A 14,389-nucleotide genomic window follows, 5' to 3' on the forward strand; every position below is an offset into this window, starting at 1 on the left:
CACCACACAATATTTAGCTTACATATTCTGGGTGGGAATTAGGTTCACACCACCTATCAGTAGGGAAGTTGTCAAGTCTTGGGCATATGCAACACTGAAATGGGCTGCAAAAGAAATGGAGACTGTTGGAGCGGCCAGGACAGGGTTTCCATCTGTAGATCTACTTTTCTCAAACTGCAACTTTTCTCCGGAACAGACTTCCCCAATTTCCTACCATTGCCATCGCCTAGCAGTGAATCTGTAGAAGGCAACTCTGATGCCCTCCTGCATCACTTCCCTTCAGCACACCTCTGATTTGTGCAACTCACCTTCTTGTGGCAACCCAAGTCTTTCTGCCCTTGGGATGACACGGAGTTGCCAGATCAGTTTGAAATACAGCTTACAAGTGTAGAAATTAAACACCCCCAGAAATAATCCTCTGCAAATAGTGGCTGGAGACTGATAAAGGTTTCTCCCACCTCTAGTATAAAGTAGTCTGTGGAATTCTCAGTAGGTCCTGGTGGAACCAAGGACCAGATGCTTGCAGCAGAAATCTTCATGACACACTGACACACACTGTGCCATATTGGCTTCCCCTCCTTTCCCACTTTAATGCACAGGCTACCTCTCCTGCTTCCTTCTGGAACGATGCCACTTTCCCAAAGTAATTGCACCAAGGTCTTCACTTTGCTTTTGAATAAACTCAACATAATTGCAGAAGAAACTCATTTGTAAAACTAAGCTTAGCTCCTTGAGTCTCTTGTGCTCACTCAAATGTGACAGCCAGAAAATGCCCGTGACTCTGAAATATGGCTAAAAAACAGCAGAACTGAGTTTCCATTTCAAAATGTAAATATGATGTGTGGGTCAGCAATCTGTCAAGACTAATTCGCAGAAGTAGTAGATGTCAGGCAAAAATGAATCTTCTGCTTTCATATCTTTAAAAACTGTCTGAAAGTTTTAGAAATAGGACACCTGACATTGACTGTGATTGACAGCGGAAGAGGCAGCTTATGTGTTTTCTGCACTTACTGGTTTGGCTTCTCAAAGGACAGGAGGGGGAGAGGAAGTGGGCCTCTCCTCTGTCACTGCACTAGGAAGCCACCTCAGAGTCCTCAGTGGGATGCTGAGGGGACCCTCTGTGTTGGATTCTTTTCTTAAGCGCAGAAGTCAATGCACCCGAACTTTGATGGTGGCACTTTTGTTTTCGTTATTGTTGTGTTTTGTATTTGTTTTTAAGCCTGCTACTAGGGATTGAACCTGGGACCTCATGTATGCTAGCTAAGTTCTCTATCACTCTGCAACAGGTCCAGTGGTTTTAAATGCTGATGCACTATGCTGGCTTTCTAGGGCTTATCTATCTAACAAAAGAACACATATTCCGTAGAGTAGAAAAACAAATTTATTTTTTTTCACAAAATCCAGAAATCTCAAATCGGCAAGTGTCTCAGTACCAGGATCTGCTTGCTGAAGAAAATGGTCCCTTCTTGGTCCCTCTTGTCTGCCACCAACTGGGGAAGGGCTGGCAAACAGCCTGCGGGTGCATCTCTTTGTCTCTTCCAATGAGTGCCTCTGGCTCTGGTTATTCTTCCCCAAATCTCTCAGAATCAAACATGGTAAGCAAATGCTTTATCTCTGAGTTATATGCACACCTTTCCTGTAAGGACACTTGTGGACTTAGGGCTCACCCTAATCCTCAGTAAAGCCGTCTTGTCTCTTATGTACAATTAATTCTATCTGCAAAGACTCCAGTTTCAGATAAACATCTGGGGTTAAGATTTCATTTTTTTTTTTTCTTGGCAAAAAGAAGGGCATGATTCAATCTGCAAGATATAATCTCACAAGGAAGGACATAATGACACATTTTCTATAAAGAAAAGGAATAATCTCTATGTTGTGTATAATCCTATGTATAATCAAAATTCATCACTAGATTCTATGTTTGAAGAGATTGAGGAATACTGGGAGTCAGGTAAGGAAGCAGTAAGACACGAGGTCTGGGAGGGAAAACCTGGATTAAACTGACGAGTAGCTTGCTGTCTCTTCCTTGTGTGTTCACTAGCTAGGCACGGGGCATGCAGAAGAATGTGCACGGGATGTGCAGAAGCTTCTGCCAAGAATGGAAGATTGCAAACACCTGTTCTTCCAGGATGGCTGCAGCGTTAGTCATGGTTGAGCAGAGAATGAGCAGGACACACGGGATGAATATGCAGGCTGAGCTCCCTTTTGTATTTATAGATTAGCAGCATGAACATTTGACTTTGCTTCAACTCTGTGGACAGTTAAGCCATAAATTGCTTCTTGCATGTCTAGTGACTTTGTGAGTGACAAGATTAAACGCAAAATATTTTGGTCCACTGAAGAAGAGGAAGAAGGCTGCAAAAAAGAGACAAATACCAAGTAAGCTAAGAGATCTCAGACATCTGAGTGAGTGTCCCACCAAATAGACCAAACAATACACAAGTACAACCATGCTACTTTACAAACTTGAATAATGTTGGCAACTTTTTTCCTACTTACAATCCTGCAGGAAAACTGCATCAACTCTGCAGTTTATCCCTGGGAAAGCACTTGCTATGCTTCTGGGATAGCCTGGGTCCATGGCTCCTCTTCTGTTGTCATACCTGATGAGAACAAAGCATCATGAGATTGAAAAGTACGGCACATCATGACAGCTTTCTTTCCATCTGTGTATGCTGCATTGTACTCACTTACACGTTCTCACACCGAGCCTTCACTGTGTCCCACTCACTGAGACTAAGAATGTCTAACTTCTCTACCCAAGGGTATTTTGTTATAAAACACATGGAAGCCAATGACTCTAGAACAGCATTCTGATTGCTGATCGAGGGGTTATTTCTCAAAACTAGAATCTATATTTTCTAAAAATATATTTACTTACTTAGTAAATTAAGCATAATCATGTGTGTGCACATGTGTATATAATGTAAATAAATGCATTATTTTAGCAATATTTTCTAAGCATGCAAAATAATGGGCCTGATAATTACCCTTTCACATATATACACCACTGTTCATTTATATTCATGTCTCCACTGCCCTCCCTTTAGCCTGTCCTCTTCCTCCCTACAAAGCATCCCTCTTCTGTTTTCTTGTTTAAATAGCTCCCTCTTGTGCACCACATTCTGCCAGTGGTAGGAAAACATTCATGTGAGAGCATCAGAACTCAACGCACAAGAAGAATCAAGCCTGTCTTTCTCTAAATCCCACCCTAGAGCTTTACAAGGGTGTGAAGTTTTCATGTCACAGAACCCTCAAAGCATCTGTGTAGGCATCTTAATATGATGAAAAAGAAAAGTTCAAAGCCTGTGGTAACAGCATCTTGTGTTAAGACCGCATCCTCACTAAGTTTGTCAAAGACCGTGTAGATTAAAACATCTCCAGATGTTCATGCTGATGGTTTTCACGCAGGGCAGAGAGACACAGATTTCAACTTTAATGGAAAAACTCATTCATCTCACCTCCAGCATTGGTTGTTTATGAAGAAGTATGTCTTCTCTTCATAGGAAACAGCTGCATCAATGGCTCGGATGCTGCTTGGAAATCCATAGTTGGATATATCCCTGGGGTAACCTTGCTGGATGTCATAGCCCCTTACGGCCCAGTACTGTCTGCCTGCAAACAATTCAGGAGACATATTTACCAAAGCTCTTTCTTTCTACAGTATAATACAAATACTACTTAGAGATCCCCATAGTGATGAAAACGGAACAGAAAGCCTGTGAACACTGGGAGTGTTGGAGAGGAGCTCTGGAGTGTATGGTCATCCCTGATGGCCTGTGAACACCGGGAGTGTTGGAGAGGAGCTCTGGCGTGTATGGCCAGCCCTGATGGCCTGTGAACACCGGGAGTGTTGGAGAGGAGCTCTGGAGTGTATGGCCAGCCCTGATGGCCTGTGAACACCAGGAGTGTTGGAGAGGAGCTCTGGCGTTTATGGTCAGCCCTGATGGCCTGTGAACACCGGGAGTGTTGGAGAGGAGCTCTGGCGTGTATGGCCAGCCCTGATGATTCCTCACTGAAGCTGTAACACCAAACATTTCAATCTGTCCTTCAAGGCCCCCAAACCAGAAGTCTTGCCTGGTATGACTTATGTATAGAAACTAAATCACTGCCTTTATTCATCTTAAAAAATAGTATCTAGGATGAAGGTAGGGAAATACTGAAGATGGTCTCATGAGTAGTGTTTGTTGAGGACATTACTGAGACCTAATGAGGGTCTGGCCTGTCTAATTCACTCAGTCATTTGTGACCATGGTGGGGCCTACGCCTGAACTCCTGCAAGGGTCTGGCAAGAAGGATGCTCTTCTGTAACATGAGGGCTGGCTTGTTGGGGTATCTGTCCTGCCCAGTATCCCACAACCGGCAAGTCCCAGAGAATTAACCACACAGAGATCTCTATAAGTTATAAAGCTGATTGGCCCATTAGCTCAGGCATCTTGTTAACCCTTGTAACTTATATTAACCCATTATTATTATCTACGGTAGCCACATGGCTCTGTACCTTTCTCAGCTGGGCAAGTCACATGCTGCTTCCTTGGTGATCTGTGCAGGAGTGGCTGAAGGACCTTCCTGCTTCCCAGAATTCTCCTGTTCTCATTGCATCACATCTACTTCCTGTCTGGCTTTCCCGCCTATACTGCCTGCCTGGCCAATCAACGTTTTATTAAAATATGATTGACAGAATACAAACAATTCTCCCATACCATTTCCCTCTTTTTTTTTTTTTAAACAAAGGAAAATACCCATAGTCCAGTTATCCACGTGGGCGCCATCTGTAGTGAGGGGCTGCGGGCAGGCCTGCTTTTTGCCTCACCCGGCTCCCGCACGGCTAGCTTAGTCTCAGAAATAACAACACACAAATTGTATTCATTTAAGCACTGCCTGGCCCATTTTCTCTAGAGAGTTAGTTACTGACTAACTCTCATATCTTGATATTAACCCATTTCTAATAATCTGTGTAGCACCACGAGGTGGTGGCTTATCGGAAAAGATTCAGCATGTTTGACCTGGTGGCTGGCTCCATGGCTTTTGCCCCATTGCCCTCTTCCCAGCATTCTGTTCTGTTTACTCCGCCTACCTAATTTTCTGTCCTATCAAGGGGCCAAGGCAGTCTCTTTATTGACCAATGAAAATAACACAATAGACAGATAACCCTCCTCCATCACTCTTCCTGGCTTATTCTGTCTGAAAGCTCTATGGTGGGGCAAAGAGAAGTCCTGCCCTACCCTTTAGGAAGAGCAGAAGGAGGAGGAGACAGTCGGATATTACCTTTAAATAGGAAAACCAGGTCTCTGTCAAAATCCTCATAAGCAGCCTGAATGCCACCGGGCAGGAACGGCCAGAACAGAGAGATGAAATTGAGGTCGACCTTTCGCAACTGAGGATGCCGCCTCCAGAAGTACCTAAAGTAACACAATGTGGTGGGGGCAGCATTGGGAGGGAGGAGGGGGAGAGCATTACTTTCTGGTACCTGGCTACAGTGACCCTCACATGGTTTCCGTGGTGTGCAAATGTATAACATATGGCTGCTTCATGATGGTGATGTTCATCTGGTGGGCCCTTGACAGATTTTGCTCTTCCTACCATGACAAACCTAACACGGTTAGGGCCTCTCAGTGTTTAAAGGGTCCAATACTGAAAACACCTAACCATAGCAGAAACGCTTGTGGATGCTGGATGGTTCGGTGCCCTCACTTTCTGGATGTTTTGTGATACCCAGAGGACACTAAGAATTTCAAGGAGATGCCTGTGTGTTGAAACATGAGTGGCATGTTTCATTAGAACTCAGTTTAAAGGTCTGAGAAAGAGACATATGCAAAGAAGAACAGCTCAATTTGTACCTGTCTTTAAAGAAGTAAATCTCCCCACGGAGTGTGGTGGCAGCATCAAATCTCAGGCGGGGGTCGCAGGCGGTGGGGGTGCTGGGCCCAGTAGGTTGGATAGGGCTGTTGGAAAGTCCTGGGAAAGAAAGACATTTAATATATGTGAAACTGTGCTACTTTTGGGGTGTTTCAAATACTTAGGAAGGTAGAGGAAAAAGCCACTAGCTGATTCTACAAGACACAGCAGACTGTACATGTGACCCTTTCAAAGACTTGGTCTGTTATCAAGATTAACATGGCTTCTACTAAAGCTGAAAAGTCGTTGGAGTTCTATGCTTCCTTTCAGATTCTGAACCACCGTTTTCCCTCCTGTTTCCTCTTTCTGTCTTTTTTGTCATTGAGAATCCACTGCCTTGTTCCTCACCAAAATTCAAACACAAGGATAGCTCTCATATTAGTGTTTTACCCTATAGCATAAATCTAACTCATTTTTTGATATAAAAATTTACATCTTGACTGGACATGGTAGCTGTGGTGGTTTGAAAAAAAAATAGCTTCCAAAGGGAGTGTGGCCTTGTTGAAGTAGGTGCGGTCTTGTTGGAGGAAGTGCGTCACTCCAGTCAGGCTCTGAGGTCTCATATGCTCAAGCTGTGCCAAGAGAGACAGACCACTTCCTGATGCCTGCAAGTCAAGATATAGGACCATGTCTGCCTGCGTGCTACCATGCTGTGCCCTAACGATAATGGACTAACCCTTTGAAATGTGACTGAGCCACCACAATGAAATATTCTTCCCTTATAAGAGTTGCCATGGTCATGGTGTCTCTTCACAGCAACAGAAACCCTAAAACAGTAGAACAGGCTTTGTAATCCTAGCATTGTGGATACTGAGGCAGGAGGATTGTAGGTTTGAGACTAATCCAGAGACTAATTTGAGACTAATCTGAGACTAATCACTCTGTAGTGAGACAATGTCTCAAAATATTAAATAAATACACAACAACTTCCATCTTCCTGAGTCTTCTCGCTGTAGAACTAAGTGCTGTGTACACCACTAAGAAACACTAGAGTGCCAAGATGGCCGAAAACATTGCAAAGTAAGTGACTGTTGGCATGTGTCAGGGGAGTTGGGATTTGAGTGAAGTTCCTTATTCTTAGAAATTCTGCCATGATGAGGAAACTCCTTGACGTGATACCCATACTCTTGATTTATAGGGCAACTCCATCCCAAGAGGAGAGAGCACTCCTCACCATCCCACTGCCTTCCGTACTTTCAGGGAGCAGGAGGGCGAGAGGGAGGGGATGGATCTTTCTCTGGTCCTCCACCTTCCTCCACCATAAATCGTACTTCACTGAACATTCTTGACAGGTCTTATACATGTTCACTTGGGGTCTATGTGAGGATTCTGGAGGAGAGATGCTATGTGAAAAGGGGCAATCATGTCTTCTCAGAATATATAAAATTGGAAAGCATAAAAACGGAGGAGGAAAACCTTCCTACCACCTAGAGATAATGATGGGAAAGCACTTCTGTATATTTCTCCAAGGCCTCTCTCCATCCTCCATCCCTCCTCCTCACTCTTTCCTTCCTTCCTCCCTCCCTTCTTCTCCCCACCGCCCGTCTTTTCTTGAATCAAAGTCTCACCATGTAGTTTAAGCTGGCCTCAGATTCCTGAGTGCTAATATGGCAGACATGGGCCTGCACACCTGTCCTCCAAGCTTTAATTCAAGGCAGTAATTGACATCTAATAACGAAAATCCAAGATACAGGGAAATCATATCAGAGGCTCAGCCCCACAAGACTCTCTCCAACACTGTTACTGGTGACTTTCAGAGATCAGTTTGAGTTTCCCTTGTGCATAGAATCCTGATATTCTAACGGCAAGATGCTTGAAAGTTAGACCTGTTGAGAACAATTCCCAAATCCTTCTGTGACCTGCCATATTGTCCACATGACCTTACCATAGAGAGTCTGAATGCCATTGATATCATCCTGAGGAAGTGAATAGGTGCTGGGATCACTGTAGGCATAGTTTGGGTACATCAAGGCACCAGGATCAGTGGAGTGAGCGAGTCCTAGGGAATGGCCAAATTCATGAGCAGCCACGAGAAACAGATTGTAATCTGAAATGCAAGAAAATACAGTGAATGCTCCACACGTCGTGAAAATATAATCTCAAAGAATATGACCTCGACACCAGAGCTGCCCAGGAAGGAAACTTTCAAGTGTTCATCTTTTTCTTTCTCTCTTCAGGCAACTAAAGAACAGCAATTAGGACAAAGAGCTGACAAAAATCTGCCTTTCTTCCAACTCCCACATTTTATGGATGCGGAAGGTTGGTGAAATGGTGGCAGAGCTGTGGGTCTCCGGATGGTAAGAATTCTGTTTCTCTTGTGCTCAGCATCCTCTGGCCTCTAGGCTCATAAAGTAGAGCTTCCAAAGAGAAAGGAAAGACCCTGCCTCTCAGGGCAGTGGCTGTGAGGCAAGGCCAACTTGACCACAGGATCTGGATGCACCACAGTCCCTTCTTTTAAGGAGGCTCCCGAAAGGAATATCTTGTTGCGCAGACACACACTGTTGAAGGAGGTCAGGGCACGAAAGCGAAGCTACTAGAAGCAAAACTGTGGCTGCTCTTTGAACAGGCTAACTTTTCAAATGAACCCTGTATTTCAACATTGCCAAAGATGTAAAGACTAGGCCTTTTCAAATATTAAACTCACAATATTGGAGAAGAGGGAGAGGGATATGGAGGGAGAGAGGGAGGAAGGGAGGGAGGGAAACAGAGAGGGAGGGAGAAAGAGAGAGAGAGAGAGAGAGAGAGAGAGAGAGAGAGAGAGAGAAACTAAAGTGGTAAGTGGTTAGCAAACTTTTCATGCCCTGGGAGCTAAGTAGCCCCCGTCTCAGCTACTCAGCTTGGCCATCAGAGTGAAGGCTCCCTAAGATGTATAACTAGGTGAGTGTGGCTCCTCTCAGCGCAGCATTGCGTGTACAGTCAGGGCCCGGACAGGCCTCGGTTGTGGTTTGCAATGTTAGGCTCCCTGCCCACTGATGTTCAGAAATCATGTCTTAGAAAGTGAAAAACTGTTAGGGAGTGATCCTGATGGGATCAGTCTGAGTTGATGCTCCTGGGAGAAGGGTTAGTGACTTCAGCTTCGTTTGTTTATCCTTCTACCATGTGAAGATGCATTAGGAAGAACCTTGGCCCTACTCTCTCCAGGCCCTTAAACAGTGGGCAGTTAAGTTTCTCTCATTCATCAGCTTGTTAGTCCCATTTGTCTCACAACAGTAACACACATGGATTTAGGTCAATATTTAGCTTTTGATTTTTTTGTTTAGTTTTTCTGTGTAGCCCTGGCTGTCCTACAACTTGCTCTGTAGACCAGAGATCTACCTGCCTTTGTCTCCTGAGTGCTGGAATTAAAGGTGTACACTGCCACCCAGCCCAGCTTACTTCTTTTTAAAACTCGAAGTTGATTTATCTTTATGTAAAAAGAATGTAAATGATTTATTTGTGTGTTTGAAATGTTACAGTAATGTGAGCAGATGTGTATTTGTGAACACACACCTTGATTTTAAGGGGAAAAGTGTTTGTTTAGAGGTTGCAGGTGAACCTTGCCAGGACCACTCACTTCTGAAGTCCAGAGTCCATGTTTCTTCTGAGTCAAAATGAGCATCTCCTCCAATATCCTGACCTGGCTGAAAGGCATGGGCGAGGACCCCATTGGGTCCATCAAATGGAGAATTGTCACCATGATCTGAAATGAAACAGTTTGTGCTTAAGCCTTTGCCTGTAGTCTCAGGTTAGCTAGGGAAAGCAGATTCCTTCCCGCCTACCTCTTGAGACGAAAGCAATGTTGATGTCTGCTTCTCCCTTTGAGATCTCGGTGAAGGTCAGGGGAGATGCCACACTCCACAATTGAAAGGCTCTCTTGATTGCTGCTTTCACTGCGGCCTCTGACAATTGTGGGGTTTGGTTTATAATCCTGAAAGTGAGAAGGAGCAAGCATGCTTTGTCATTACGAGCAACACCTTCCAACCGCACAGCTGTCACTCCATTCTGGTGTGAGTCGCTTTTTCAAAATGCACCCAACTGGACACAACATCAGTGTCCCCATTCATAAGATGAATGTGATCATCAAGATCCCTTGCCTCGGCAGCTGAGGGGGTTAAATACACAGGAAGCACTTAGCTGTTAGCTTGACAAATAGTATTCCACAAATACTATTCTTACTGCTGTCCCCAAGACATACATAAAAGAGCCCAAGAGTCTCTCCAGCAACCAATAAGCTTCTTTTGGACTTAAAAGTGAGTGACAAGAGAGACGCTATGCTACCATAGTCTTTTCAGATCCCCAAAGAAAGACAACATGGCAAGCTTTACAATGAGAGACCTGGGTGGTGTGGGAGGTCCTTCTGTCTACGTGTTGCTTTTATTGGTTAATGAATAAAGAATCTGCCTTGGCCTGTTGATAGGGCAGAGTAGAACTAGGTAGGGAAAACTATACCAAATGCTGGGAGAAAGAAGGCAGAATGAGGAGAAGCCATGTAGCCCTGCCAGAGACAGATACCGGTAAGCCACAGCCATGTGGCGATACACAGATTAATAGAAATGGGTTAAGTTAATATGTAAGAGTTAGCCAATAAAAAGCTAGAGCTAAAGGGCCAAGCAGTGTTTTAATTAATACAGTTTCTGTGTGGTTATTTTGGGGATGAGCAGCTGGGAACAAGCAAGCGACCCCCAACAACACCCAGGGTCCTCACTTTCCCATCCTCATGCTCACTCCCCGGTTCACACTCTCCTCATTCACTACCCACGCTCATTCACACTCTGCAAGAGCAGGGTGTTTATCCATTCATCTCCACTGACTCCCAAGTTATGCAACAGTGTCTGAGGCTTCATAGACTCCCATCACTAGCTGGGTGGATGAGTCCTTGGACTCTAGAAATGTCACCTGTAGGTCAGGTTAGTGTGTGCCCACTTCGGGCTTCCTGGGGTTAGCATGAAATCACCAGAGTCAGGCACTCCACAGCGAGGCTTGCCCATCATCTCCAGAGTAGCTGCATCTGCCTCTCCCGTCTCGGTCAAGCCAAAGAAGCGCTGCATTTCCTTAAGCTTCTCCACAACCATTGCACTGCTCCTCCTTGCAGACCGATATTGGTTGCTTGGTAAGTGATAGAATTTTTGTAGGTAACTCTGATCAAAATAAACACAAGTCTTTGTTGTGAAATTCCCTCTAGTGCTCTGAACATTTTGCAATTCTTTCTAAGTCACCATATAGTGCAAAACAGGACCTGACAGACAGATGGACAATAGTAGGCCAGCATGATGTGCTAAATGCCAAGCCTGGCAAGCCAAGATCCATCCTCAACACACACATGGCAAAAGGAGAGAGCTGATCCTTACAAGCGGGGCTTTGACTGCCACATATGTGTTGTGGCATGCAATACACTCCACTTAAAAATAAATACATTTAATTAAAATAAATTTGTAGACTGACTTTGAAAGAACAATGCCTGTAGAATATCCCCTCCATTCATTGATCTAACTACTTTTTATTGTTTATTTGTTTTGTTTTGTTTTGAGACAGGGTTTCTTTGTGTATCTCTAGCTGTCCTGGAACTCACTCGGTAGAGCAGGCTGGCCTTGAACTCACAGAGATCCATCTGCCTCTGCCTCCCTAATGCTTGGATTAAAGGCATGTGCCACCACCACCTGGTGAGGCTCTACCTACTTTTTAGCATAAAAATTAAAGGCTTACAACAGAGGAGGAATAAATCTGAATCACACACAAAAAGCTTGTCTTATTTTTATATAAAAAATTAGTAGTGGCTTTTTGTTTTTACTTCTGTTGAGGTGTTTAGTTGCAACAATGAGGAATCTTCTGTTTAAAACCCCCTTTTCACTGACGGAAAGAGGCTTTAATTATCCTCACAGAGAAATGGAGGTACCAAGAAGAAAGAAGCAAGTGACATGTCTTGTCCTAGCTCACTGTAATACACCTGAAATGAGAACTTATCATTCAGAAGCATTTTATTCACCAAGATTTTGTCCTGGAAGGAGCTAACTCTCATTCGGAGGTAATGTTTGTGAGGATGCGACATGCCATCAAAGGGAAGGTTCTTTAGCTTGCTGTATGTAGCCCATGTGACACGCTATGTGCCTCGTGTACATGTGGACCACCTTGTACTGTGGAGGCAGAAGAAGGCAGTGCTCATGAATTTGAGGTAATCCAAGCACTGTCTTTTGTCTCTGACAGGAAAAAATTAAGTTTTTCATTATGGGTTTTTGTGCCGCACTTAGAAGGCAATTTCTGCAGAACAAACTTAACCCACTTTGAACACGAACTTAGGGGTTACTGTGTCAGTCACAAACATTACCATGAAGAGAAAGAACAGGAAAGATACTTTCCAGAAATCTCAATACTAAGAAAATTATACATAAGAAATCAGTGATCATATTCCTGTGCAGAAAAACAGAAGCGGGCAAACAAAAAAAGTGACTGGCCTCACTATACTGTGTGCTAAGTTTAGTTCTTTATAACCCACCCCATCTCTGTCTTATCTTCTACACATGCTAGTATTTTCGACTGCAAAGAAATATCCACACAGGAAACAGTAGGCAGATCAAAATTGGATGTTCCCCACTGTTTTTCATGTGGGGACACTGGCAAGCATCCTACCAGTCTGGCACTAACATAGAGAGCACAGAACAACTGGGTAACAGGGTTACACGTTAGGGAAGAATTTCAGTTCATTTTATAAGTACAAATATTCTCTGAAAGGGTCCCAGCTGTAGCCAGTCCCTCAGCAATGGGCTTGCTTGCTTTCATGTCTAGATTTTCCAGGCCTGGCCTTCCAAGTCCCAGAAGGTGATGCTGAGCCTCAGCAAAGTCATCCAAAAAAATTTCTACCGTCTGAATTCTGTAGCTTTCAGCAAATCACCCATAAATGAGAGTTTATTTACCTCAACAATTTTTGCATTTTTCTCTTCCAGAATTTCAGATGGTACTGGAAGGGCCTTGGCAAGCTGCGTGTGGAGTAAGAACAGAAACGGAAGTGTCCTCAAGCAAAGCATGGCCCTTCTTCCGAGACCACCTCGTCTGCTTCCCTCTGCCGGTCTGGCAGGTGTCCTGAAGTTGGCAGCCACCCTTGCCAATCACTGCTCCGGTCTGGTCCCTTATAAAGCCACATCTTGAGCAATGGCTGCCTCCGCAGAGTGGAGCAACACAGTCAACCAGACGAGCACTGCTCTTCAATGTTAGAATGTGATTTGGAACCTAAGAGCAGGGTGGTCCTTCAGCAGAAGAAAACATGGGCTGCCCGCTGCCAAAAAGAAGAGGAGGCAGCGGCTGATGTGGAGCCGCCAGGCTTCCGTTTTCCTGCCGTGTGTGATGATGCTGTACTAGTTTCATCAGGGAAACCTTTTAAGAAAGCTCATAGATCACTTTCAGATCAAACTGCACCTGTGAGCCCCGTTTCTAATCCGCCACTGTCGCTTGTGTGTAAGTGCGAGGGTGGTCTGTCACAAAGACATCTTCGTGTGGGGACCACAAGCAGCTCCTGGAAATGGCTCAGTACAGTGTTTGAGGACAAGTTTGAGGACCTGAATTTCACTCAGCACACAGGCAGCAGCGTTGGGTGTAGCAGTGTGTAAGTGTGATCCCAGTACTTGTCCACGTGTGTGCATGGGGGGAGGGAGTGGAATTTCTGCGGCTTGTTGGCCAGCTGGCCTAGTCTACTTGGCAAGCTCCAGGCTAATGGGAAACCCTGTTACAAAACAAACAAAACTCACATGACAGCATTTAAAGAATGGTGCTCAAGGTAGTCTTCTGGCCTCCACAAACATGTGCATGGACACACACACACACACAAAGCATGAGCATGTACATGTAAATGCACACATGCATGTACTTACATAAAGAGCTGTGTCTGTAGGACACGGCTTTGCCAGAGAGGTACTAAAACCCCCCACTGTCTATAAGGAGGGGTTTTCCAGAGAAAGGACAAGGATTGGAATACTACCGTACAAACTAACATTTGTGGAATTTGCAGTGTTCCAGACATGTTCATGCCACCTAAATTCCCTGTCTATTCTCATACAGCCTTCAGTGCAACATGATATAATTGTAGGAGGAGCAAAGGTTGGAAGACATAGGGGAGGCACCAGCTCAGTTCATGGAGGACTCAATTCCAAGGGTACCGTGAGAGACACCACTCTAGTTCCCATCCTATACCAGGCTCCAGCTCATCACTCCCCATCTGAATCCCAGGCTGGAGCACCAGTACCTGTCGACTCACAGCAAGTAGAAAACTGGCCTAGATTCATGGATGAGGCAAGGCAGAGAATGAGATAGATGTTTGACATATTCCCAGAGTGACGGGAGGTTCAGTGGTGACTTCACCTGGCTGTCTACACAGGGCACCATCTGCCCTGCTCTCCCCGCACCTAGCTGTCTACACATGGGTCTAGGGGTCTAACTCATGTCTTCATCTTTGCAGACAGGAAGTACTTCACAGACTGTGTCATCTTCTCATCCCCTAAACTGAACTTTAAAAGAATTTAAAATG

At 44.6% G+C, this 14,389-nt stretch overlaps 1 protein-coding gene across 1 annotated transcript; it reads right to left on the bottom strand.

Moving 5' to 3' along the window:
• Window positions 1–1,363: 1,363 nt before the first annotated feature.
• On the bottom strand, window positions 1,364–13,038 carry Mmp8 (matrix metallopeptidase 8). Its single transcript, XM_048433180.3, has 10 exons — window positions 12,786–13,038; window positions 10,774–11,015; window positions 9,657–9,805; window positions 9,452–9,577; window positions 7,784–7,945; window positions 5,841–5,958; window positions 5,269–5,402; window positions 3,462–3,615; window positions 2,500–2,603; window positions 1,364–2,355 (listed from the first exon to the last, which is right to left on the bottom strand). The coding sequence occupies exons 1-10, from the start codon at window positions 12,894–12,896 to the stop codon at window positions 2,246–2,248; spliced, it is 1,410 nt and encodes a 469-aa protein (XP_048289137.3). The 5' UTR covers window positions 12,897–13,038; the 3' UTR covers window positions 1,364–2,245.
• Window positions 13,039–14,389: the final 1,351 nt, after the last annotated feature.

Source organism: Myodes glareolus, chromosome 4, assembly GCF_982192425.1.
Source record: "Myodes glareolus chromosome 4, mMyoGla1.1, whole genome shotgun sequence".
Taxonomy (NCBI): domain Eukaryota; kingdom Metazoa; phylum Chordata; class Mammalia; order Rodentia; family Cricetidae; genus Myodes; species Myodes glareolus.